General features: G+C 36.1%; 1 protein-coding gene and 1 non-coding gene across 3 annotated transcripts in view; both read left to right on the top strand.

Annotated features, from left to right (window-relative positions):
• Nucleotides 1-27241, top strand: part of LOC112024705 (transcription initiation factor TFIID subunit 2) — a 40928-nt gene that overhangs the window by 234 nt on the left and 13453 nt on the right. For both annotated transcript variants that reach the window (XM_024057331.2, XM_024057330.2), the window contains exons 2-16: nucleotides 32-386; nucleotides 622-767; nucleotides 887-953; nucleotides 10399-10598; nucleotides 10698-10851; nucleotides 14347-14431; nucleotides 14553-14644; nucleotides 16409-16534; nucleotides 16631-16684; nucleotides 18469-18537; nucleotides 21617-21714; nucleotides 21813-22160; nucleotides 23918-24005; nucleotides 24900-25025; nucleotides 25111-25167. In XM_024057331.2, the coding sequence (XP_023913099.2) occupies nucleotides 32-386; nucleotides 622-767; nucleotides 887-953; nucleotides 10399-10598; nucleotides 10698-10851; nucleotides 14347-14431; nucleotides 14553-14644; nucleotides 16409-16534; nucleotides 16631-16684; nucleotides 18469-18537; nucleotides 21617-21714; nucleotides 21813-22160; nucleotides 23918-24005; nucleotides 24900-25025; nucleotides 25111-25167 (2065 nt within the window). The remainder of the gene's footprint in view (nucleotides 1-31; nucleotides 387-621; nucleotides 768-886; nucleotides 954-10398; nucleotides 10599-10697; nucleotides 10852-14346; nucleotides 14432-14552; nucleotides 14645-16408; nucleotides 16535-16630; nucleotides 16685-18468; nucleotides 18538-21616; nucleotides 21715-21812; nucleotides 22161-23917; nucleotides 24006-24899; nucleotides 25026-25110; nucleotides 25168-27241) is intronic.
• TRNAF-GAA (transfer RNA phenylalanine (anticodon GAA)) lies at nucleotides 6629-6701 on the top strand. Its single transcript has one exon. It is a non-coding gene; the product is annotated as a tRNA-Phe (tRNA).

Here is a 27241-nt window from a genome sequence, read left to right as displayed (position 1 = left end):
CGCATTTCCTTTTCGTTTCTTGCTTTTTCAGGCATACGGAGCTGGAAATTGCGGTGCCGGAGATCGGGATTGTAGGGTTACACGCCGAGAATTTGGGGATTGGGAGCGTTTTGGTCGACGGAGAGCCCGCCGAGTTCGAGTACTACCCCCACCCGTACGCTCGCAATGTGGAGAGCGACAAGAGGTGGAGCGCGGTGTCCACGCCGAGCTCTGCTGCCGATGTTGCCACTTCCGTGTATATATCGGCGCTCGAGAGGGAATTGATCCCCAATTTGTTGATTAATTGCTGCAAGGGTTTGAAGAGTGTGGGTGTGAATGAACAGCCCGAGCAGCCTCAGGTAGTAGCCGAGAACGGGTTCCATCCGGCCAGCGAGGCCAAGCAGCAGGTTATAGTTTCTATCTCGGGGTTTAGGGTTTCGGTAGTTATGCTTGAAATTTAGCTGGTAGCTTCCGTTTCTATATGTATGTGTTTATGTAATAAGTATCCATTTTCGGCTACCGGGTTTTAAGTAATTTATGGTATTAGTGTGATTGTCAATGTGAACTTGAGTGGAGATGGAAGACTCGTTGTTGTGATGAGGTTTACTAGAGTTTTCTCATGTAGGTTAATGTTGGGTGCAGAATGTGAGATTGATTCGTATTGAATATTGGGTTGAGAAAGCAGAGGCGGGGATTCACTTTAAGGATAATGTGGTACATACTGATAACCAGATAAGGCGTGCACGGTGCTGGTTCCCTTGTATGGACGACAGTTCACAGCGCTGCTGGTATGAACAGTTTGATTGTATGACCATACATGTTTGTGGCGGTGTTTTCTTGGTAATTTTGGCCATTTTCACAATTTATTACGGTATTTATTGATTGTGGTTTTGTGTTACATATTCAGCTATGATCTGGAATTTACGGTTGCCAACAATCTTGTGGCTGTCAGCAATGGAAGCTTGCTATATCAGGTGAGATACTTTATATTGTGCATGAGAACAAGAATCATGAGCACTTCCATGTAAGATATGTATGTTGTTGTGATGAGTCTATTGTTGTTTGAAAAATAAAATTTCATAGAATGGTTGAAACTCAATCTCTGCTATGATATACGTTGTACGCTATACTGTGTAATTGTTTGAATGCTTTACATCATTAAAACCATCTTATTCATAATGTATAAATGCCCTTTATATTCTCACTTTCATTACTCGGTAAATCTCATTCTGCATTTTTTAAATTAACAAATGATATTGTGGGCTGGTTTAATTAAAATATTTGTAATAGAATTAATGTGGCTTTATGGTATTCTGAAGAAGAATACATTTAGGTAATTACATTCTGAAGAAGAATATTCTTTTATACTGTTGCAATAATATTATGCTGAAAAAGAACATGTCTAGTTCAATCACAGGGAAAAATAGAGAAGCTAATAATTGGCTAGAAAGTTCTGGTGCCAAGAAAGGGGTAAAAGAAACAGAAAAAGGATTAGTGTGTTCAGACAAAAATTGACCCACAAAATCCTTAATTGAAAGCTACTAAGGCATAAGTTTTTTCTTGAAAAATACCAAGATATTAATAAAAAGATAAAGAAACCTTTAGCAGCTAGCGTCTTATGGTCCTTGAGTGTTATCTTGAATGATGATACTTGAACAAGTTATAGCAGCTACATGTCTTATGATCCTTGAGTGTAATTTTGAATTTTGATACTCGAAGAAACTAGAAAATGTCTCTTACACTCATCAGCAGATGCAGCTGACCAAGATCTCAATTCAGTAGGAATGTTTTCTCCGGCATCCAAGGTTCCAATTCCCCCTCTCCCATTGTAACTCTTGAATTATATATATAAAAAAGCTAGTGATCAAAGAAGCAAGCACTAAAGGTGATTGGATAGGAAGGGATATTTGAAAGGGAGGCTAATGAATCAATGAATACACTATTTAAGATCTTGAACTGATAGGGAAATTGGTTTGTCATAAAGTGATTAAGTTAAATTCATTTTGTTGGTAACTTGATTTATCGAGTTTGTTGTTTAGGGTTGTGAACCACAAGGTGGAGCATCTAGTGGGAACTTTTAGGCCTCCCTTATTCCTTCATAGAAAACTGAAATCTAGTTTTGAAATTTGCATCCTTTGAGAATTTTGGACCACATAATACTTGAAATATTCCCCTCTATGGGATAGCTCATGAGCAAAGTGATTGACTTTTGTAAAAATATTTTACGGAAAAGCAAAAATTGAACTCATTGTCATGACATTGTAAATTAATGCCCGAAAATCTTACTAAAAAAAAAAATTGTTAATTATTCCCAATCTTGCAGAAGATCATGGCTACCTACTATCGAAGTCACTCAAAATGTCATAGACTGCAGATTGACTAAAGCAATTTTACTAAGCTTAAATTGCTCATCAATTAATTGTCCTTTCCTCTTTTCACTTATCAAAAAAAAAAAAAAAGTCTTTTCCTCTTTTCATTTTTAAAATTTCTTGCACTTGTGGATTCTTTTTTGTGGTTATTAAAGGGTGCGCCAACCACCCCACTCATTCCCATTCTTTGCCCCAATGACCCTTCTCCAAAGGGCATCATTGTCCCAACCATAACGCCACAACCATTTGGCTAACAAGGCAGAATTAAACCTTCTCAAGCACCGGATGCCTAACCCTCCATTCTTCACTGGCTTGCAAACCTTATACCAATTAACTAAATGAATTTTACAATCATCCCCAATACCAGCCCAAAGAAAATCTCTTTGTAATTTCTCCATACTTTTAGCCACCTTAACAGGAATAGGGAAAAGAGAAAGGAAATACGTAGGTAAGCTAGAGAGCGTACTCTTAATAAGGGTAACTTTACCCCTCTTGGATAAATACAACCTCTTCCAACTAGCTAACCTACGCTCCATCTTCTCCAAGATAGGATTCCAAATAGTCTTATCTTTATAAGAAGCACCCAACGGGAGACCTAAATATTTCAACGGAAGAGCAGACTCCCTACAGCCCAAAATCTCCACTAACTCATGAAGATTAGACACATCCCCAACTGGAACCAATTCAGACTTACCTAAATTAATTCTCAGCCCTGACATCTCCTCGAATCTAGAGAGAATCCCACGCAAAGCTGTAATATGAGTGCTGTCGGTGTCACAGAAAACAAGAGTATCATCCGCGAACAATAAGTGAGACACCGACATCAAGGAACCAGCTTCATTCCCAACTGTGAAACCCAAAAACTAACCAGCTGCAGTAGCCGCAACCAACATTCGGCTCAAGGCCTCCATGACAATATCAAGAAATGGGGATAAAGGATCACCTTGCCGAAGTCCTCTAGAACTCCCAAAAAAAGTCAGAAGGACAGCCATTGATCAAAATGGAGAATTTGACAGTTGAAATACAACACTTGATCTACCTTCTCCACTTTTTAGAAAACCCACACTGTTGTAACAAAAACATGAGAAACTCTCAATTCACATGGTCGTACGTTTTTTCAATGTCTAGCTTGCACAATACCCCCGAAATCCCCGCCTTCAATCGACTGTCTAAACACTCAGAAGCAATAAGGACAGATTCTAAAATTTGACGACCTTTCACAAAGGCATTCTGAGATTCTGAAATAATACCATGAACCACCCTTCGCATTCGATTGGCTAACACCTTAGCGATAATCTTGTACAACCCACCCCCACCAAGCTAATAGGCCGAAAGTCTTGGACATCCACAACATCAACTTTCTTAGGAATAAGAGCAAGAAAAGTAGTATTAAGGCTCTTTTCAAACACAACATGTTCATGAAAAACATGAAGCACATTCATAATATCATTTTTCACTATGCTCCAACAAGACCAAAAAAATGCCATTGTAAAACCATCTGGACCTGGCGCTTTATCACCTTTGAACTCATGGACCACTCCAGAAACTTCTTCCTCATCAAAAGGTCTGTCCAACCAAGTGGCATGTTCCTCAAAAATTCTAGAAAAAACAACCTCATCCAAAAGAGGTCGATGTACTACATTCTTTGAGTAAAGCTACCTATAGAATTGAGTAATACACCCCTCAATGATCCCCTGATCCGAACATAACTCTCCATCCACCATAAGTCTATCAATAGTGTTGCATCTTTTATGAGAATTTGCAATACGGTGAAAGAATTTTGTGTTCCTATCTCCCTCTTTAAGAAAAAGAGCCATAGATTTCTGTCTCTAGCAAATCGCTTCCAACAAAATAGACTTTTCTAGCTCTCCATGAATATGATCCTTTTCCCTCCTTTCCTCCTTAGTAAGAGCACGAACTTTCTCAATAACTTCCAACACATTAAAATCTTTCCACAAGTTTTGCACCCTAAGACCTATATTACCAAACTCCTCCACATGCCATCTCTTCAAATCCAATTTCAGCATCTTCAACTTGTTAGCCAAAGAAAAACTAGGAGTTCCTTAGAAAAGATAGGACTCCCACCAAGAACTCACATTTTCCAAAAAGCCCTCATCCTTTAACCACGTGTTCTCAAACCTAAAGGTTTTTTGCCTCTGTGTAAATTTCCGTCCTCTAAGAAGGATAGCAAAATGATCCGATATCAACCTAGGAAGACGGCGTTGACAAACAGATGGAAAATTCTCCTCCCAATCTACGGACAAAAGAAACCTGTCCAATTTGGAACTAGCAACAACCTCTCTAGAGTTAGACCAAGTGAAAATCCCCCCAACCAAAGGCAGATCAACAAGACTTTGCTCAGAAATAAAATCTGAAAACCAAAGCATAGTTGAAGTGAAACTTGCAGAACCAGACCGTTCAGAAGGAAAACGCACCACATTAAAATCACCACCCACACACTAAGGCACATCCCACCAACTACGCAAGCTAGATAACTTGTCCCATAAGAACCTCCTGTCTCTATCACTATTGGGCCCATAAACACTAGTGAAAGCCCAAACGAAATGATTCGCCACATTTTTGAATTTACAAGAGATAGAGAAACGACCCACCGCTTCCTCCACCTTATCCACAGCCCTGTTGTCCCACATCAACAAAACCCCACCAGAAGCACCAACCGAGCCTAAATAGAGCCAATCAACATGTTGACCCCTCCACAAGCTACAAATGGCACCTTTATTAATAAGCTCCATCTTTGTTTCTTGCAGACAGACAATATCCGTTTTCCACTTTCAGATCAAATTTCTAACCCAAAGCCGCTTGTCCTGCTCATTCAACCCTCTCACATTCCAAGAAACAATTCTCAAATTCATTGATGCACAACAACAACCCGATCCTACTATCATTCCTACTCTTTTCTGGCTCCTTTTCCTCACCGCACGAGCTCAATAAACTCTTCAACTCACGATGCCCCTTGAGTCCAGCCTTACCCAACTTCCTCTTAGAGTCTACATCAATCATCCGCTGTTTTCTTCGCTCTTCTAAAGCTAATAGCAAACCGAAACCCTCTAGCGAGGTCCCGACAGATTTCTGGAAAGCTTTAATTCTATTAGTTACCCAAAGTGACAACTTGGTGCTATCAACATCAACCTTACCCCCAATCTTCTCAGTTGTAGGAAGCTCCTTTCCCACAGAATTAACCATCGCCAGCGGTGCCACTTCAAGTGGGTCTCCTAAATGATTCCAATCCAATAACCCCTCAACAGAGTCCCACTCCTCACCCTCTGACCCAAAATCAGAGACAACAGAGCCCCCAACACCCTCAAACTCAGAATCCCAACTAAACAATATGTCCCTCATTAACAAGAGAAGCCAAACCTGGATTAAGTTCACCCTTCGGAATAGGTTGATTTGACACAGAATCAGGGGAGCGATATGCGGATAGCGGAATAACGATTTTCAACCTTACCCCCATTCTTGAGTTTAAGTCTTTTTTATTTTCTACTCTTCTTGAATGGTGTTTGGTGTTACCTTCTTTTTCTTGTATTTCCCTTTCTGGGTTGCTTGATCTTTGTACTTTATTTTCTTGATGTTTTTGCCTCTTTCATACATTTCCTATGTACAGGGTTGTGTTCTTTCAATAAACTTTTAAGTTACTTATCAAAAAAAAAAAAAGTTTTCAGTTCTACATAATGTTTGGAGGGGTAATTATAGGTCACCAACGAGCACTAGCATTGGAGGGTGTAAAAACCCTCTGGTTGCTATTTTAACAACCAACAACCCAAAATCTGGCCACATCCGGGGGTTGGTCTCTATTTATTTTTATCAACTATGAACAGTTGGTTCTCATATACAACCCAAAATCTGGCCACATCCGGGGGTTGGTCTCTATTTATTTTTATCAACTATGAACAGTTGGTTCTCATATATGAGAACCAACTGTTCACAAGGATGTAAAAAATTTATATTATTTTAATGAGGAAAGAGAGACAAAAAGGTAGAGAGGAAAGAGAGAGATGGGAGAGAAGAGAGAGAATTGATTTGTTTATATTATTTTTTTGGTATAGTTTATATTATTTTAATAAATTGTATGTAAAATAGAAACTGGGATGTTGGGTGAGTTATAAAATAGGATGGTAAAATAGATAAAGTAAGTTTTGAGGAAGTAAAATAGACACTTTTTTGCATCCCCGGATGTTAGTAAAAGGTATTACTACTACTTCATAGGATAACTTCCCATGGTGCAAACAGGGGTTCGATTCCCAACTGGTGGATAATTTGCGGGGATAGCTCAGTTGGGAGAGCGTCAGACTGAAGATCTGAAGGACGCGTGTTCAATCCACGCTCACCGCACGCATCCTTGGGATTGGGGCTTTGTTAGAGTAATAGACTAGTTATTGGATAAAACTCCGTTGATTAGGATAATCTCTCTATGTGGATTGCCAGCCTTGATTTCAAGAGGAGAATTACTTTGGTAGCAGTAGGCAGTAGCACTTTTGTTCTGCTCTAAATCTTTCTTTTGACTTACTATTTGAAGATGTGACATCTCATCTTTGAAAAATTTGCAATTAGTGAGGTTGTTCTCAGGTTTCATGCTGATTTCTAACTAGAGATTAGATTTGGTGTGAAGAATATGATTAACAAAATGCCAAGAATATTATTAACAAATTTGCAATATTTTAATTTTTTTTGGTCTTGTGAATCAAAGTTGCACCATTTTCAGTCTTGATGTTTCTGTATTCAAAGATTTGTAATCCATAAATCTATTGAAAGAAATTTTCTTTTACCTGTTGGAGATCAAGAACTAGCATCCCCCCAAAAACCAAAAAAGGCACCTTAGAGGACAGTAGAAAACTGTGGCCATTTTAGATTCCTGGAGCAAGATAAAAGAAATATGAAATTTTGACTTTTTTGGAATCCCATGCCTTCATCTAAACAATTTGAGAATATTTGAAGATGAGACATTTCCTCGTCTTTGAAAAAATCACAATTAGTGTGGTTGTCCTCAGGTTTGATGCCATTTTCTAACTAGAGAATATATTTGGTGAGAAGAATATAATTAACAAAATGGTAAGAATAATATTAACAAATTTGCAATATTTTCATTTTTTTGGTCTTGTGAATCAAAGTTGAACCATTTTCAGGCTTGGTGTTTCTATATTCAAAGATTTGTAAACCATAAATCTATAGAAAACAATTTTCCTTTACCTGTTGGAGGAGATCAATAACTGGCACTCCATCCCTCCAAAAAAAAAAATAAAGGCACCGTACAGAAAAGTAGAAACCTTTTTGGAATCCCTTGCCTTCATCTAAGCAATTTGAGAATATTCTTTTCCAGTCAACAATGATCAGATAGGGCTGAAGTATCAGTTGAGTTTATCCTCTTGTCTAACACAAATAGCTAACAATTTTCAATTTACATGGTCATACAACTCCTTTTCGAAGATATTGTAACTAATAAGCAATTCATTTGGTCATAATACTCTTCTGTAAAGATATTGTAGATCATAAGCTATAATCTAGAGGCAAGCTCCTTTCCCCCTTCCTTATTTTTATGAACAAGGACACGGCCATAGGACTCCTTTTTGAAGATATTGTAAATGATAAGCAAATTCATGTGGTCATAGAACTCTTCTGTAAAGATATTGCAAACTATAAGGGTTTTATTATTATTATTATTATTGCTAAGTTGTAGACCCAAGCATTGGGTCTTGAACTCAAGACCTCACCTCAATACCATCATTATGGGGGGAGGAAGTGCCAATTGAGTTATAGTTCATTGGAACATATTAGAAGCTGGTTTGGAGGCAAGATCCTTCATCACCCCCCCCCTGGGGGGGGGGGGGGAGAATGAGTTCCTTTTGCTGAGGATCATGAAATGCAAAACAAGTGAATTGATATGCCATTCCTGCAGTTCTTATAATGTGTGAGATTTTTTTTATGGGGTACTTGATTGCGAATGACATTTTGAATGAGGCTGTCTTATGGCCATCCTGGCATGCATAAAGACTTGCTAATAAAACAAATATAGTTGGGGGAGCTTAGGAGTGTGAGGCCATTTGAATGAAACATGCTAATGATATATTTGACAATTAGTTTAAATTTGAATAATTATCTAGAAACATTTTTGTTACTATCTTATAAATAATCCAATGCTGCCCACTAATGTCATCATTATCTAGAGACATTTATCTTTTTGTTTTGATAATTGATAATTGGGGGAGGGGGGATTTGAACATTGGCTGCTATTGGAAATATAAGGAGGTGCCAATTAGTTGAGCTACAAGGCACTTGGTGGGAAATTCGAGGAATTCATATAATTAAATTGATAGAATATACTGGTTCTGCTTGTGACTAATGATTTCATTTGTTGTTTTCAAGCACAAATTCTATTTAGAGTGACATAGATAATACTGTCAAGCTTACATGATTTTTTTCACACATACTTGCAAATAAAGAGAAGTTTATATTTTTCTTTAAACTAATAATGCATTAGAAAGAAACCTAAAAGGCAGCATCAACCTTGTACTCAGGGATATATGAAAGATATCTCCAGTAGCCTTAACAAAAGTGTGAACTAATAAAGTTAACTTAATGTATAAGATTGAACATAATAGACTAATACAGGTACCGGCCAAACAAAAAAATATATAGCCTAGTACAAGTGCTTCAAAAATTTTTTTTGGGTCGAATATCATTATATCAAATACCTGCTTCCGCAAATTGCCAAATTGATATATATGCACTTAAGGTGTAATTGGAAAAAAAAGACATTTAGGACTTTGTCTTTGGCAATGTCAGTGATAAAGGCGTGCTCTGATGCCAAATAAGGGGAGTGGGGCTAGCTGCCAAAACTTAGTTTTGATAGCTTTATTATTTCCCCCCTTTAAACTGTACACAAGTTGATGTTGTTGTTTCTACATATTATGAGGAAGTTGATGTTTTATTTTAGTATTTTTTTTTTTTTTCCAAATGTTAAGAAAGTCCTTTAAATTTCACCTGTTGGGGTAGTGGTGGGAGGATTGGGATGAGGTGTAGCTTAGACATTCTGGGTTCAAATTCCCACTAAGAGTTTTCCTGGATTACTTGATGCACTGTTCTGACGAGTGAGGTGTAACTTGGTTTACTCCCCAGGTGTGGGTCCGAAGGCCTCCACCCCCACCCCCCCTTGGTGCAGTTCCACATCATAAAAATGGAAATTCCTTTTAATATCTAATAAACATTAAGTTATTCTTTGTGATACTTATCCACGTGGATTGACTTTTACAAATGCATGGTTAAGCGTTCAACGGAGTGGAATATATGTAGCGGTGACAAATTTTGAATATGTCCATATTATTCAAAATGAAGAAAATAATGATTTTTCAAGAACAATTTCGAATTCATTAGGTACCTTCTTTTGGCATACATGTCTTGAAAAGTGTGGTACGTCTATTCATCATATATGTCTAGAAAATTTAATGAGTTGTTTTGTTTATGTTATTCAATAAAATTTAAGAGATAGAGACATTGCCTAAAGCCAGGCTGAGTTTTGCTTAATCAACAAACAAGTGAGCCAAATTCTGCTGCTAGACAAGTACGTGGAAACTAGCTTGGCTTATTTGCAGCCTAGTGCTAGATTCCTCAAATCATTTGCATTGTTGTGACTCTTTATTTTATGCGTTTTATCTCCTCCCCATCTCCTCTCCCCCCCCCCCCCTCCCCCCCAAAAAAAAAGAAAAAAAAGAAAAAAAAAGGGGGGTTGGGGGGGGAGGGGGAGAGAAAAGAAGGAATCTTCAATGCATATATAATCAAGGTCCAATTCGGCTGAGGTTCATCTCTTCTTTTGCTTCTTTCGTCATAAGCATCAAATATTTGTGGTTCTTATGAGTAAATCATTTGCATTGTAGGTGCTTCTCTAAGTTATTTTTAGATGTAAGCTCTTGTGGAGGAAAGATACACTCCTTAAGGAATAATGTGTCATTTTTTCGGCAGTTATGTCATCCAATATTGTATCAATCAGGCATTTAGTGTTTTTAACATTTTGAATACTGCCATTTTGATTTTGCAGGTTTTGAGCAAGGATGATCCTTCTCGGAAAACATATGTCTATAAATTAAATGTTCCTGTTGCTGCTCAGTGGATATCTTTGGCAGTTGCACCATTCGAAATCCTTCCTGACCACCAATTTAATCTCATATCACACATGTGTTTGCCTGCTAATATGTTAAAGCTTCGGAATACTGTGGAATTTTTCCATAATGCATTCAGGTTTTTCACCCTTGTCATGTGACTGGTGTTGGTCTGATTTCAAGGTGTAATTTTTTTCCCTTTTATATTGTATCTTGACATTACATTGTACTTTTTTAGCTGTTATAAGGATTACCTTTCGGTGGATTTTCCATTTGAGTCATACAAGCAAGTTTTTATAGAGCCTGAGATGGCAGTATCCTCATTGAGCCTGGGGGCTTCCGTGAGCATCTTTAGTTCCCAAGTGCTATTTGATGAGAAGGTCATTGATCAGGTTTGGCATTCCTTCTTCTCTTATAGATTAGACTTGTTGTGGCTGAGCTTTCTACATTATGCGCGTGCACACACACACTCACTCACACGTGTTAGCATGCATATGTGCTTAATGTATGATGGGGAAAGGGATGCATGCAATTTTATATCTATGAATTATGATGTTGGGCCATTGCATGCAAATATACGGTAAGGTGCTGGAAATATGCCGGACCAACTATGCGAAACTTGGATGGAGAAATGCTGCATGGGTAGCGGCAGCGAGAATAGATTATGTATATGGTATATCTGAGCATTAATCTATTATATTTTGGGCTCTTTCTACCTTGAAGTTCAAAACTATTGTACTAGGCAAGTGACATGTTACATAATTTTCTCTTTGCTGTACCAGTAAATAACACCACTTGCAACTGATTTTAGGAACTGCCTTCATATATTCTGATAATTTTTTTCTCCAATTAATTATGGTCTTCAAAATTGAATTTGATCAGTATATTTATTTTAATGAGTTTACGAGACTACACATCTATATTAGTTTTCTTCATTTTTTAAGAGGGGAAACACTACACTTCCTTATTGCCGACTATAGATGAATAAAATAATTTCTTCAATCTTAGAAGAAAATAAAATGATTACATAATGTAGATAATTTGTTTCGTACTTTTTAAAAAGACACTCAATGACACCCCATGCCCCCCGCCCCGGGGGTGGGGGGTGGGGTTCTTTTTGTTAGAATTTATGAAGTTGAATTGGTCTGCACATAAATAATGTTTATGTCTCTTTGGGGAAGCACTTGTCAAACATTTGGAACTTTGTACTGTTGTGTCTGATGGGGTGTTTATGGAGGGAGTGTAATAGACTCATGTTTGAGGATGTGGACAGTTCTGGAAACTCGTTGCTTGCTTCATTTAGTGGTTATATGTTTGACTGGTCTCGGGCTTGTGGACTCACATCTAGTGATTCCCTTCCATTGTTTATAAGTTCTCTTCTCTCTTGTAATTAATTTTCTGTTTTTCTTCTTCTCTTGATTGTACTATTTGACTACTTTGTGTTATTTTCGTATAAAGTAGTTTTTTTTAATAAATACACTTCTTACTTATCAAAAAAAAGATGCATTTTTTCTTTAAGCTCACCCTATTATCACAAGCCCTGACTACCTCTGTTTCTGAGCGTAATCATCGTTTTGATATTGAGAAAGTTAACAGCAGAGTGCTCACATCATCATAGGACAGCAAGATGTCTCAAAAAGCAAGAACAGCTTTTAACTAAAAGATGAAACCAAAAGAAGCCAAAGCTTGCTACTCACCACTTTGGTCTATGATTGTGCAACATACTGCTCCTAGTCCCTGTAGACTGATGATGCAGGACAAGAACTAGGGGATAAGTCACTGTTCACAGCGCTAATACATTACCATTCATGAGAACTGTAGCAGCATTATTCTCTATTCACCCTATTTTAGCTATCTAAGGGTATTTGGGTTGGGTTTTTTGTTTAATTCTTTTTATGGTTAGTATTAGTCTAAATCAAACATCTTGATTAATCATTTATAGGGTTTCGGTTTCGTTCTTCTTTCATATTAAAAAACAATAGGGAGCTTTGTTCAAGACTTCTTTGGTAGGTAATAAGAGTATTATTAAACACATTGTAAAACAGAATATAGCAAATACAAGGTGTTCATGATGGTGAACACAAGGAAATGCAAACAACAAACAAACAACAACAAACAACAAGAAAAAACTTAAAGTGCAATACTAAGAGAAGAAATAAACTCCAAGATAGTGGAACAATCTGAGAAGCCCCAACACCTAGACCAATCAAATAAAGTCTTTTGGCATAGAGCTTGTAATTGAGCCAAGGATTTCTCGGTATCCTCAAAAGAGCGCCGATTTCTTTCCGTCCAAACAATCCACATCAAATAGCCAGGAACCATATTCCAAATGTCAGAATTAAATTTACCCTGCCAATAGCTCCAACAATACACCAAGCTTTCCACAGAGCCTGGCATGACCCATTGGGTCCCAAAGATCTGAAGCATATAAACCTATAAAGAGTGAGCTACAGGACAATGGAGGAGGAGATGATCCATAGTTTCCTCATTCTGATAGAACATACAACACCGATTCACCAAAAAGCACCCCCTAAGTATGAGATTATCCAATGTAAGGATTTGCCCATGAATCGCTGTCCACACAAAAAATGCCACCCTCTTAGGGATCTTAGCTTTCCAAACACCCTTCCATGGAAAATTTGAGGCAGCTGCACCCCTCATGTTATGGTAATAGGACCGGATATCAAACTTGCCATTCCCGTTGAGACACTAATGAGAAGTGTCACTCCCACCACCCCTAGGGATCCGAGATTGAATGAACTCAAGGAACGAGAAGGCAGCCTCTAATTCCCTTTCATGAAAATCCCTATGAAATCTCAAATTTCAAATGTTTCCACCCTCTTGGAAGCATAATACATAAAAAATGCAAGCTTTCTTGTCATTAGAACACACATACAATTGAGGATAGAGCCTTTTAAGAGAGTTATCTCCCTCCCACTTATCATGCCAAAAAAGAGTACGAGTGCCATCACCCACCACTAGGGCCACATGTTTGGAGAAAATCTCCCAACCATCATGAATACCACGCCACAAATCACATCCATGGGCCCTTCTACATATTTTAGTGGTCCACCCCCCTTGACCCTCTCCATATTTAGTTGCAATAACCCTCCTCCAAAGATGAGTGCCTTCCCGCCCGAACCATAATAACCATTTCCCTAACAAGGCTTTATTAAAATGCACTAACTTCCTGATCCCCAAACCCCCCTTATCTATCGGTAAACACACCTTCTCCCAAGCCACCAAAGGATATTTGAAACACTCCTCTAAAGAACCCCCATAAAAAATTTCTCTGAATACGCTCCAATCTATCAGCCACAGCTACAGGGATGACAAATAATAATAGATAGTATGTAGGAAGGCTAGAAAGAGTACTCTTCAACAGAGTAAGTCTGCTCCCCTTAGATAAATAAAGACGCTTCCAACCTGAGAGCTTTTTCTCCATCCTTATTAATATAGGATTCCACACAGATGCACTTTAGATCATCAATAAAAGTTTGTCCGGCTTTTTAGTTCCTTAGAGAACTATAGGGTTTGGTTTATTTTAGCACTCTAAAGAAGTTTTCCTTTGTTTCCCTTTTAGAAACTGCTTTGCTTGGAAGTTGAAAGTAAATCTACGTCTCCTCAGGCTCCCAACATCATCATAAGTTATTTTAAAGCCAAAGTTGTATTTAATTGTAGTGCACAACTGGTCATAAATATTGCCTTCTTTATTCTTATTGGCATGCTGTTTATCATTTAAATGCATATAAAGGATTTTGAAGCCATATATGATCATAGTATTCTGATTGGACAAGTCTTCCTTTTTCTTGTCAATGGCTGCCTTCAACTAGTGGTTTCCTTTCTATTCTTGCATTATGTTGATAGGTAAATGTTTGTTATAACAGACCATAGACACAAGGATTAAACTTGCGTATGCCCTTGCAAGACAGTGGTTTGGTGTATATATCACTCCTGAGGCACCAAATGATGGTAAGCTAGTAGAGTATGTTGGTTTGTACCTTGCTGACTTCAGATTTTTGGTACTGATTATTCCAGTTAAGAGTTGAGAAAATTTATTTTCTTCTGCTATTAATTAATGTTCATTGTCCAGAGTGGCTGTTGGATGGTCTGGCTGGTTTTTTGACTGATTATTTTATCAAGAAAAATTTGGGGAACAATGAAGCACGTTATCGGCGTTATAAGGTTTGCTTTTCCATTTGTGCTGTACATGCCTCTTACCTAATATCTGTTGTCATGTTAACAAGTTGTTTACATTAAGGTGACTTATCCAAAAAAAAAAAAGTTGTTTACATTAAGGTCTAGAATCAGACTGCTAGTAAAGTGCATCTTTTGGCTAGTGCCAGTTTATGAGGAAATAGATTTATTAAATGAGGGAAGTGCTTTAAAAACTGAGAGAAATACTTTAAAAACTTTGGTCACTTTTATCCTTCATATTCTTCACTTTTGCTGGTTTTAGTGAGTTTTTCTACTTCTATTTCTGAGCAATGTTCTGGGTGGTTACAGTATAAGCAAATTCCATATTTTTCTTTTATTTCCTGACCTTGAGAGATAGAATGGACCATTCGCATCCCTCAAAGCTTCTAGTATTCTGTTCCCGCTAGACACACCACATCAAACGGTGCGGCACAATCCTCCATATTGCTATATTGTGATGTTGCTTGGAATTGCATGGCCAAGAATCCAACAAATCCTTTGCCATTTGCGGCATCACCCAAATAATACCAAACAAGCAAAAGACTGTACTCCACCTCTCATAGGCTATAGGACAATGAAGGAGGAGATGATCCACAAATTCTTCACACCTTTTGCACATATAATGCCACTCAAGTACAATAATATGCCTCTTTTGAAGATTATCCATGGTTATAATCTTGCCTAAAGATGCTGTCCAAGAGAAAAAAACTACCCAAAGAGGAACCTTCGATTGCCACATCATTTTCCATGTGAAAGATACGACAGTAGAAGAGGATAAAGAATGATATACCTGCTCACCTTGAAACCTCGACCTCTGGCTGGCTTCTAACAAAGTTTGTCAAAACCAACACCCCGCACCTCCATGGAATAGATCAAAACCATAAATGAATCCAAAGATTGTGACTCCTGATCATTCACCAAATGACAAAACTGGAAGTCCCAAAATAGTGTCCCATTTGAGTAATGCATACCCTCCGCGAGACCGAAACATCCCTTATTCTACTAAATTCTTATCATATCATTGCTGTTGCACTTCAAAATTTGTGTGTGTGTGTTTGTTTTTTGATAAGTAGAGTAATTTATTGAAAATGAACTACTTCTTGTGAAAAAGGCACGGAGTAATCATAATAATTACAAAACAAAAAGATGAAAATGATTATGTACAAGAAGAAAGAGTGTATAATATTGGAATGGAATTACTAGATGTGAATCCACAAGCTTGAGCCCAGTCAAACACGGTGCCTACAAAAGATGCTAAAAGCTGATTCCCCGATCGCTTTTCATCCATAAATGTACGATTGTTACACTTCTGCAAAATAATCGACATCAAACATAATGGAGCCAAATTCTAAATATTTTTTGACGAATGCTTCTCCAACCTATTCCTCCATTCAAATAAAAGATCAATTACTCTCTCTGGCACCTAGAGACCGCAAATGATCTAAAAAACCAAACTCCACAACTGATTGGCCCACTCACAATGGATCAAGAGATGATCCACTATCTCCCCGCTACACTTGCACATACAACACTAATCCACTATTGTCAAACCTCTTCTCCTCATAGTATCACCTATGAGTATCTTCCCACTACGCTTCAAAATTTGTATTTTGTTGATGTTCAGTTGAGTTTAAATCTAGGTAATGGTTGCAACCATTTGTCTTTAGGGAAAAAAGAAATGCAAGAATTAAATTTATATAGATTCTATATAATTTCATGTGAATTAATGCCACTTTGTTTCAACAAGTGCAGGCGAATTGTGCTGTTTGCATGGCTGATGATAGTGGTGCAACTGCTTTGAGCTTCTCTGCATCTTGTAAGGATTTGTATGGAACCCAGTGCATTGGTCTATATGGAAAAATAAGATCATGGAAGTCTGTAAGTTTACTTTGAATTATTGCTTGACCCTCTTTCAAATTTCCTAACCTATTAACATAATTTTTATCGTGTTTCTGATTGACTAATTTTCTAAAGGTGGCTATCATTCAAATGTTGGAAAAGCAGATGGGGCCTGAGTCTTTTCGTAACGTAAGAGTCCTACTTACTTTGTTGTCTGGCTAGCACCAATTTGAGTTTTTATTCTTATGGTCTGTCTTGATTGAATGATGGTTACTAATTCATTCTCTTCCAAGAACTGCTTTAGTTCATTGATCTTTTGAATTTTAGATGTTAGTTTTTTCTTTGTGAGTCTTCCTATTGTATGAAAATATGAGGGAGTCGCTAGAGAGGGATTTGGTCATGTGTAGAGGAGATCGATTGATGCACTGGTGAGGAAGAGTGAGTTGAGTGGGTGTTGCTGGACAATGTAGCATCCCTCCTTTTTGGTTGGCAAAACTAGCTAGGAAAACATTCTTTGCATGGAACTTGGTGTCAGTGGCGCGTGTGATGTGGTTAATGTGGAAAGAGCTTAACAATCATATTTTTGAGGAGAGTGTGAGAAATATTGAGCAATTGAAGTCCTTGCCGATCCGTTCTTTGTTTGAATGGTCTCAGGCATGGGGTTTTTACCAGTTGTACTTCAATTTTATTTTCAACTCTCTCTTAGATCCTCTATTTGATTTGCTTGTATTTCTTCAAGGTGCTTTATGATCGTCATGATGAAAATAGAGTAATTCTTTTCATTTGCAATAAAATTCTATTACTTATATATATATAAATAAAATAATAATAATAACAATAGTTGTAGTAGTAGTAAAATATGTCATGTCAATTAAGACGGGAAAGAATATATATGGCCAATCTTGATCAGTTTGTTAAGGATCCCAATTTTTTTTTTTATTAAGGCTTCTGTTGGGTCCTTTGGTTGTATACAAGTCAAGGGGCGTTTGGCTTGCCATGATGGTACAGTACGCTGTAATATTACGTTATTATAATCTTACATTAATGTAATCTTAATACAAAAATACAACATTAAATTGTTTAGGAAGGTGATAGGATTAAGATGATGTGATGTATTTTGTAATTTTAAATTATGGTAATATTAGAAAAAATAAAATAAATAAATTTTTTTAATGTTATATCATCATAATGTGTATCACATCAAGGACGCAATATAGCGAACCAAACGCCCCGTAGTGTATTATGGCTGTGATATTTTTTGCAGGTTTTTAATGAGTTTAAGAATTAGGAGTAAGGCTATCTACTAATCATCTCCTCCTAGACCTGCGAAAGTGAAAGTTTTGTGCACTGAGTACGACATTTTTATTATTTATCAAAAAATTTCTATATAGTCGTCAAATATAATAATCTTACAAGAACAAGGTAGATGGTGAGATTGTCGGTTTAAAACTCACTGAGTGTATAACTTGTTAATAAAAAAAAAAAAAAAGAGGTTCAGTATTTATTTTTCTTTACTTCTTTGATTGGTTGTTTAGTAATATATATTGCACAACTGCACTTGAGATGATGTAAATGGCCTTTCGTGATTTAAGATTTATAAAATTTATGATAATATTTCAAATGTCCATCATTCTTATATAAACAATTGTTGAGAGTATTGGAGACAACTTTATCCTTCTTTTTCACGTAACTTTTAGCAAAAGATGAGTATCCAGTATGCTTTGCTAATGATTTGTTCATCACATTTTTCTTGCCCCTTTCTGCCACAGTTGAGGCCACGTTCTCCCTCTCTTCTCTTTTATAAACATGTCATTGGAAGTTCATGCTTTTTTAATTGTTCATTTATTTGTTAGTTGTGTCTTTAGTTGTGCACTTGCCTATAATATATGGATATGAATATTAACTGTGATTTGTGGATTGTGGACTCACAAGTTTGCCTACTGATGGCTTTCATTATTGTTTTGTTTATACAGATTTTGCAGACGATAGTTTCTCGGGCTGAAGATGGAACTCGTACTTCAAGATCTCTTAGTACAAAGGAGGTAATCAGATTCTACCATAGAAATATGTTCTCATCATCTGCCTGTAAAATGTTTTTTGATAAGTAATAAATTTAATTTAGATATTGTAACAGGACTTATCAAAAAAAAATTTAGATATTGTAATAAGGGGTACAACCCTAGCAATGAGCTATAGCTCAACTGGTACTTCCTCCACCCATATTAATGGGATGGAGGGTGAGTTCATGGGTTCAAGATCCACTGGGTGTGTGTAACTCACCAATCAAAAAGTAAGGGGGTGCAACACTAGTGCTTTATCTACTTGTACACTTACATCAACAACTTAGCGAACTCTTGATTGCTTTGTTCTTTTTTGATAAAAAAAATACCTGTATTGGTAAAGAGAAGAGATTTAATGTACACTTGGTATATACAAAAATCTCTTTAAAGAACAATATAGAAAACAAAAGTACAGTCTAAAAGCAAGGGAGTCTATAAAGTCTACAAGTGAATGCCTATGCTATCACTATCTCTCCCATGCACCTAGCCACTCAAGTAGAGATCTCAGAGATGAAGATTTCAGCTTGATGATTGCAACATCCATCCAGTTAAAAGTGCAACTATTCCTCTCCATATTAGACATAGGAGGGCCATAATCTATTCCAGATAGCTGCCATGTTTTCCAAACCAATTTCTCCATCCAAAGAAAAGCCCTCTAACAGGTTATGGATCTGTGCATCTCCAATGACCCTTAATGTTTGCTTACATTATAATGCATTAAAAGGCCAATGTGGTCTGACATTCCCTTGGAAGAGTATTTGGAGTGTTAAGGGACCTGACGGGTCTTGTTCTTTGATTGGACTGCATATTGGGGAAAGATCCTAGCATACAAGAATCTCATTAAACGTGGCTATACACTAGTAGGGTGGTGTTGTATGTGTAGGTGTAATGGGGAGATGGTGGATCGTTTTTTGTTACGCTGTTCTATTGCCTTTGAATTGTGGAGTTTTGCATTCAGATCTTTTGGGATTTTCAGTCGGTGTTACTGGAGATGGTCATTGACCTAATGTTTGGTTGGAGGAATTGAATTGGTAAGTATTCATTCGGCATTTGGAATTTGGTTCCATTATGCTTGATGTGGACAATTTGGTGGAAAAAATCATCGTACGTTTATGGAAACAAGTGGAACCCAATTGTTGCCTTTGTTTAGTGGTTCTTTATTTGATAGGTCTAGAACCTGGCAACTCACTAGTACCAATTCCATCCTTGATTTTATAGTCATCTCTCTGTACATAAATTTATTCTTTTGGATTCCTTAGGCTTCCCTATGTCCTTTTAAAAAAAAAAAAATTATAGGTAAAAATAATTTTATTGAAATGAGACTGCTTTGTGAAAATAGACACGAAGTAGCCTAAAGAATGACAATGAAAAATATCTACTTATGGATCGACTCTATGAAGGAACGAATGGAGTTACTATAAGAGCAGTCTTTTTGCATTAAAACAAATCTTACTTATATACAAAAAAGAGAATAATTAATGAAACGACTCTTTTAAAGGTTAGATCCTGCATCAAATGTCAATCCAAAAGCTCACTCTATGACCATCAGCAAGCACATATCAAATATAGCTTGCAAATATGTCCCAACCAGCCTAGATACTTTGCCAAAGACTGTTACGTCTCATTACCCTTGTTTTCTTTTTTTTGGTAAGTAACTAAATATATATATATATATATATATTAAAGAAAAACACAGCCCCGTACATTGGAAATGTATTAGACAGGCAAAAACATCAAGAAACCAAATTACAATGATCAAACAAAATGGGAAGAGAGAAGCAAGAAAAAGATGGTATAGCTAAACACCATTGGAGAAGAGAAAAAAAGAAAAAAGACTTAAACTCAAGAATGGACCGTTCGTGACCCTCAAAGCTTGTTGACCATTGATCTCTATCTTACCCATATTTTGATTTGACAATCCATTTCCATATATGATTTTCTTCCATGATCCATCCAATATCCATATAACCTTTATCCGCTAATGCTTGATTAAAAATGTATCCAATTTTCTCTTTGCAACCCCAAACCTCAATGTATGAGTGGAGAGCAAAAATTGTTCCACTCCACGAGGTGGAATTTAAATTCATTGCTAGTACTCCCCCAACAAAACTCTAGTATATGGAAGTTATGCAAGAGAAATACCTAAAGAGAAAACTTAGCTTCTATATTTAAAAGTAGGGTCGTTCAGGAACCCGAATCATCAGTTGAAAATGATTGGCACATTTTGGATGGTTTTGCTTGATATCTCAATTGGAATTAGGTTTTATAACCCGAAGCCTGACTTGTTTCAGTTGGTCATGGGTTCTCTTCTCTCAACCTGCTCAACCTGATCTGATTGTCTGGTTGGGCTGGGTGGTGGGTTGATCCTCAACTCGACCCATGATCTTCTCTATTTTAAAGACTAATAAACTTCAACAAATTATAAAAAGAGAATCAAGAAGTGACAGCCATCCAATCATGTAGAGAAATTTAAAACTAAAGCTTCAATTCCAACACTGAAGCCTTACACCCTCAAAACTTTAACCATTTCTCTTCCTCCAGATTCATCCCATAATGCACTTTGAGTGTTTTTCCCTCCAAATATATCACATAATTCGCAAGAGTTGTCTACGGTTTGAAATCACATTTTCTATTTCTTATTAGGCAGGGTAGGCCGTCAAATATGTCCAATGACTCTGATTTAATAGATTCACTTTGGGTGTATGGCTAATATACCCATTTTACTGTGATTTTGTTACGGCTTCTACTTTGTATAGCTGATATACCTGTCAAATATGGATCATTGTAGTTACAGCTTCTACTTTGTATTTTACTGTGATTTTGTCTTTGCATATGTTTTGAGTAAAGAACCGTTGCTGAAGCTGAAATGTGTGTTGATGATATGAATGTGTATCCTCTAATATCTTGCATAGTTATGTGGTTAGAGATAGCTGCTGGACTTTTGTTGCTTAGCTTTAGTATTAATTCATGATTCTTTTAATTGGATGTTGAAGGTTGTGTGTATATATATATATATGTATAAAATCAGTTATCTAAATGTATTTAATATTGTGGGATGTAGTTCCGGCACTTGGCTAATAAGGTTGGAAATCTTGAACGTCCATTTCTTAAAGATTTTTTTCCTCGATGGGTAGGATCGTGTGGGTGTCCAGTTCTAAGGTATGATTTATATTGGTTAATTTTGCTCTTTAATATATATTTAAACTTTTCTACTGAATTTATTTGCTTACAATCTGTCCTGGGTCTATAATTATAAGGATGGGGTTCTCCTATAACAAAAGGAAGAATATGGTTGAGTTGGCTGTGTTACGGGGATGCACAGCTTCACCAGATTCCAGTGCATCGGTTCTTAATGTTTACGCAGATTCAGAAAACCGAGATGGTGACATTGGTTGGCCTGGGATGATGAGTATCAGAGTTTATGAGCTTGATGGTATGTATGACCATCCAATTCTGCCAATGGCTGGCGATACATGGCAGCTCTTGGAAATACAATGCCATTCAAAGCTCGCTGCTAGACGCTTTCAGAAGCCCAAAAAGGGTTCAAAACCTGATGGATCTGACGATAATGGTGATGTTACACCTGCTCTAGATATGCGCTCCAGGTATTTTTTTTTTTTTTTTCAGCTTAAAGAGGATCCGATTTATTTTTGGGGAAATTTTAACTCCCTAGAGTTTGTCTCTAATACACTGAGCTTCTTATAGTTCAACTGGTGACACACACTCTGTTGTTGGAATTAGATTAAGAATTAACAGTTTTGCCATCCAATTTAACAGCAAATGATCTCGTTGACAGCACCGTCACCACTTGGACATCCTGATCATGATTTTACTGTTTTGGCACCTTGATTAATACATTTCAGTGAAGAACTTGGGCCTTTTTTGGTGCACGGGACTAGATTATCTGAACTAGACTAGATTGGATTGGATAATTTTTATACCAATCCAGTCTTTGGGGTTGAATTGAATATAAATTGCAGATATCTATAATCCCAAAAAAGAGTGGAACATTAGCTTCTTTTACTAAAGAAAGAAAGTTTATAAAAAAATCAACTAAAAAAGAAAAGATGTGGGTTTGAATCATGACATCAACATTGCTAAAATTTGGGTCATCTATTATGCATCCTTTGATAAGCAAGTTCGCATAAGCTGTAGGCCCAACTCAGTCAATTCAAGTCATTCACTGTAAAGTCAGTGACATGTTTCGGCAGGACCTTTTGCCAAATGTTTATACTGAGATCTTCATCTTTCTAGTCTCCATGTAATCACCTTCATCTTCCTTTAGTTATCAAGGCATGATTTTATGGTCGGTCCTGCCATGTTGGCCTCCAGCTTTACTGCACGGAAGCCAGTAACAGGCTTTTTGGAGTCAGTTATATCCAATTCTCTTATTTCTTTGCATGCCAAGTTATTCATTCATGTCTAGTGTTTGAAATAATGTCTAATAGAGGTTCCATGATAATTTGCTATCTATAAAATGGGTTCTATGCCCATACTTTTAAATTTTGAAGGAAATGTATTTGTGCGGTTTTGTATTCAAGTAGGAGTTAATTTATTTTTTACACCATGAAAATCGTAGAGCTGGTCATGATGGCCGTCCCTTCATTGCTGCATCCTCTCTACTCACCTCCTCACAGTCGTTGATCTCTCCAAATACTTTTCAGTTCTAGGTTGCATTGAACTAGAGGAAAGGAAAGCCATAGAGCGAGTACCATGACCCAACCATTATCACTGAAACATAAAATTATAAAAATTAAATAAAAAGAAGAATGAGAGAGAGAGAGAGAGAGAGGGAGAGAGGGAAGCCTGGGTCATTGGCAAAGGTGTAGCATACCATGGCTTTGTGATCCAGCTCATGGGTTGGGGGATTTGGCCTATCACTTTAGATTTAAAGCTTGCCATCTTTGAATTGTATTTTAGTTTTGGATCAAGAACTGTGAGTTAATTTGAAGAGTATAAGAGAAAGGCACAAACAAGAGTTGTTTTTATTTGGTGGATAAGTATGGTGGTGGTGATGAAGTGTTTCGGAACCATAATGGAGGTTGAGTGAGGGTTGGTGATTAAGGATCTGCCATGGCTGCATTTATTCCTGCTTTGATTTTTTTGGCTTTTATTTTTGATATTTTTTGGTAATTAGGTGAGCTAGATGACGGTGTAACATGAAAATTAATTAAGCACTTGACATGATAGGACTGGTAATGTATGACTTTAAGTGACCATTTGGTGTAACACGATTGGTCAATAAGTCATATGATCCTCTGATTCCTCATTCATTGTTCTGAATTTAATCCAATTCATAAGTTGAACGGTTAAATCTCTCCATGGAAATTCTTAATTGTTTTTTTTACCCCTTCTTTGGCAGTTCTGAATCCCCCTTATTATGGATGAGAGCAGACCCTGAAATGGAATACCTTGCTGAAACTCATTTTCATCAGCCTGTACAGATGTGGGTAAGAATGAGCTCATCTGCCAATTTTTAGTAGTTTCAGTCACACTTTTGCTGAACTATATTTATCTTGGTCATTAAGTGTTATACTCTTGCCTAAGTAGTTTTAAGAATCTGAGAATAAATTCAAGTTGGTTATTGAGTGTGATATTTTTTAATAACTGATAATGCTTTAGAAAAAGTATAAAGGATTGTGACCCTAGTACATGGGATTTATACCAGAGAACCAACAAAAAAAGAAAAACTTAACATCTAAAATTTTAGTGTTCAAGACAAACTAGAGAAAGATTAACAATTAGTAGCCTTCATCTAATCATAGAGAGAACTGAGAAGAATAATCTCTAAAATTTAAGTGGCTCACTTTTTCTAAGTAATGGGAAAGAGGACCAAAACATGCCACTGAAAGACTTTACTGAGACAAAGATGGGTTGTTAAGAACGTAGGGGAGGTAGGATGGGCAGTTGGTCAGATCTAGTATGGATCATACATGGACAGGAGTTGGAGTCGGCAGTTCACCTAGGGATCCCAGATGAAGGATCCTTGGCGAAGGGGAGGGTTCAATTGAAATTTCTGTTCAATTATTTCAGTGTAATTTTTGACCTAAGAATAACAAGAGTATATCTATCGACACAAACACACAAAAGTAAAAGCCAGAGTTATATGTACATTTGTGTCATTGAAATACACAGACGCATAAATAGGATGAAAGTATATTATCTCAATGCTTCTTTTCTGTGGTTTGCTCTTCCAAATCCTATGTATGGATTACTTTGTCTGATATATTGTTGTGCTATCATATTTTATACAGCTACATTGTTGTGCTTCATTTTATACTATGTTGACCATGTTTAGTTAGTCAATCTTTTATTTTATTTGTAACATCGTTATGCTTAATCAGATTAATCAGTTAGAGAAGGACAGAGATGTTATTGCTCAGGCACAAGCAATTGCAACATTAGAGGCATTGCCACAGCTTTCATTTTCTGTTGTTAATGCCCTGAATAGTTTCCTCACTGACTCCAAGGTTTTAATTACTTTCTGATTTGTACTTGATTTTTTTGTTATTTAATGGAAATTGGTTATCTGAACTCTTATTCTTTGGTATAAAGGCCTTCTGGAGAGTTCGGATTGAAGCAGCTTTTGCATTGGCTAAAACAGCATCTGAGGTACTTTATCATTATTTACCTTATCTGCTAAAGATGCTGAGGCACTTGTACCTTTTCTTTAAATATATTTTTCTTCATGAAATATCCACCAACCTATTTGTATAAAGTGATTTTCTGTCGGACATGGCTTTAAATTTGAGTGTAATTATTTTGATAACTGTTATTCTGATATTGAAATACTCATTATTTAAAAAAATATATATTTATTTAACTTTCTTCCCCATTTCAACCAAGAATGGTTTGGTTTGGTTGGTTTGTTTTGTTTTGTTTTGTTTTTTTTTAAAACTCAATTTTTTTTTTTAATTTATGAATCTTGGAAAGTGCTAAAGCTTTGTGTGACAGTCCTAGGTGTATGTATGAAGACTTGTCTTTATTTTACAATCGATAATTTATCAAACTTAGTCAACAGGAACTTGATGGAATAACTTGGTATAGTCATTGGGTTTCTATGTATATTTAACTAGTTGCTACTTGTGCGATGTACGGGATAGTTAAATTTAAAATCACATATATTTAAAAAATACAAATAGAGAGTCCTGTATGAAAAAACTATTAATTAAAAGTTAATAGAAAATTATTTCATAATTTAAAATAGTTTCCCATAGGTATTGCATAGGTATCAACTAAGTAGGATGCATATTTTAAATTAAGAAAAAAAAAAGACTCTAATGGTGGGCTGTGGCTGCTTTTGTTTTATTATTTATCCAAAAAAAAAAAAAAAAAGAATTTGATAGGATATGAACAAATAAATTGTAGTAGAATTTGAATAGTTTCCCATAGGTATTGTATAGGTATCATCAAAGTAGGATGCATATTTTAAATAAATAAAAAAGACAGGACTTTGTCTTCTAACTCTCACATGCATCAACAAAGTAGTTGATGCTCATCTTTTGGGACAGTCATGATATTTCATGTCCTTTTATTATGGATATAATTTTTATTTATTTTGGTTTTTAATAATTGGTAGCGTTCCCATGGAATATATATATATTATTTATTTTTATTTTTAATAATTTTTGTTTTTGTTGTCATAGCAATTATTCTCATGTGTATAGAAGTTATTATATGCCCTTGTTTAGTTTCTTATTAATGTGAATTGCCACTTTTAATATGGATAATGCACCCATTACTCTATATTATTCTACTAATCAATTTGAGATTCCAAAATCAAGAATAAGCTCTTCTTCTTGTTATTGATGATAATTTTTTTTATAGAGTGGTTTTTCCAAGATCATATGAGGGTTCTATATATAACATACATGGTAGTACAAATTACACCAACATTAGAGAAAATTTGATTGATGAAATTGTTAATTATTAAATCATAATTACGATTAAATCTAATGTTTTAATCGTAAAAGAAATTTTTTACAATTAAAATTTTCACATGTAGATTTTTCATACTAATAAACTCACTCACAAGTCACAACAATAACAATATTATAAAGTAGTAATCATAGAGAGTTAGAGCATGAAAGATGGCAACATGTCCTTACCTCTACATTTACTCTGAGCAACTCCATGAATACAATGTTACAAAGTGGTCTTATGAAGTCTCGTACCCTCTTTGCAAAAACTTCAATTTGCTGTGTATGTTTTCTTTGTGAAAATTTGAGTGAGTATGACGGGTTTCGACCTTGGCAGGGGCTTATATTTGTTGAAATTTTCGTTATAAAATTTTAGTTGAAGTAGAATTTTCAAGCTCTTGAAACATATATCTAATAGAGTTTTACTTAAACTAAACTATTGTAACACTTGATAAGATAATTACACGTTGAAGAAAAATAATAAATATATAAGGTATAAAACCTAAAATAAAAAGAAAAATAAAATAATGGTAACGTGAAAAATTGAGGGAACTCCAGAGGCTTCAGTTTTATATATATATATATATATATAGATAGATTGGTAAAATTCAAAATTTTCCTGATATCTAAGTTTTAGATTAATTGGCAAAATTCAAAATTTTTTCAGTTTGGCAAAATTCAAACTTTTTGCTGCTTGTTTCACCTTGTATACTTGCTTGTGCAGTTAAATGGCAACGCATTTGGCTACTAATTTATATGTGTACTGT

This window comes from Quercus suber, unplaced genomic scaffold, assembly GCF_002906115.3.
Source record: "Quercus suber isolate HL8 unplaced genomic scaffold, Cork oak 2.0 scaffold_281, whole genome shotgun sequence".
Lineage (NCBI taxonomy): Eukaryota > Viridiplantae > Streptophyta > Magnoliopsida > Fagales > Fagaceae > Quercus > Quercus suber.
This window is presented reverse-complemented; position numbering and strand designations above follow the sequence as displayed.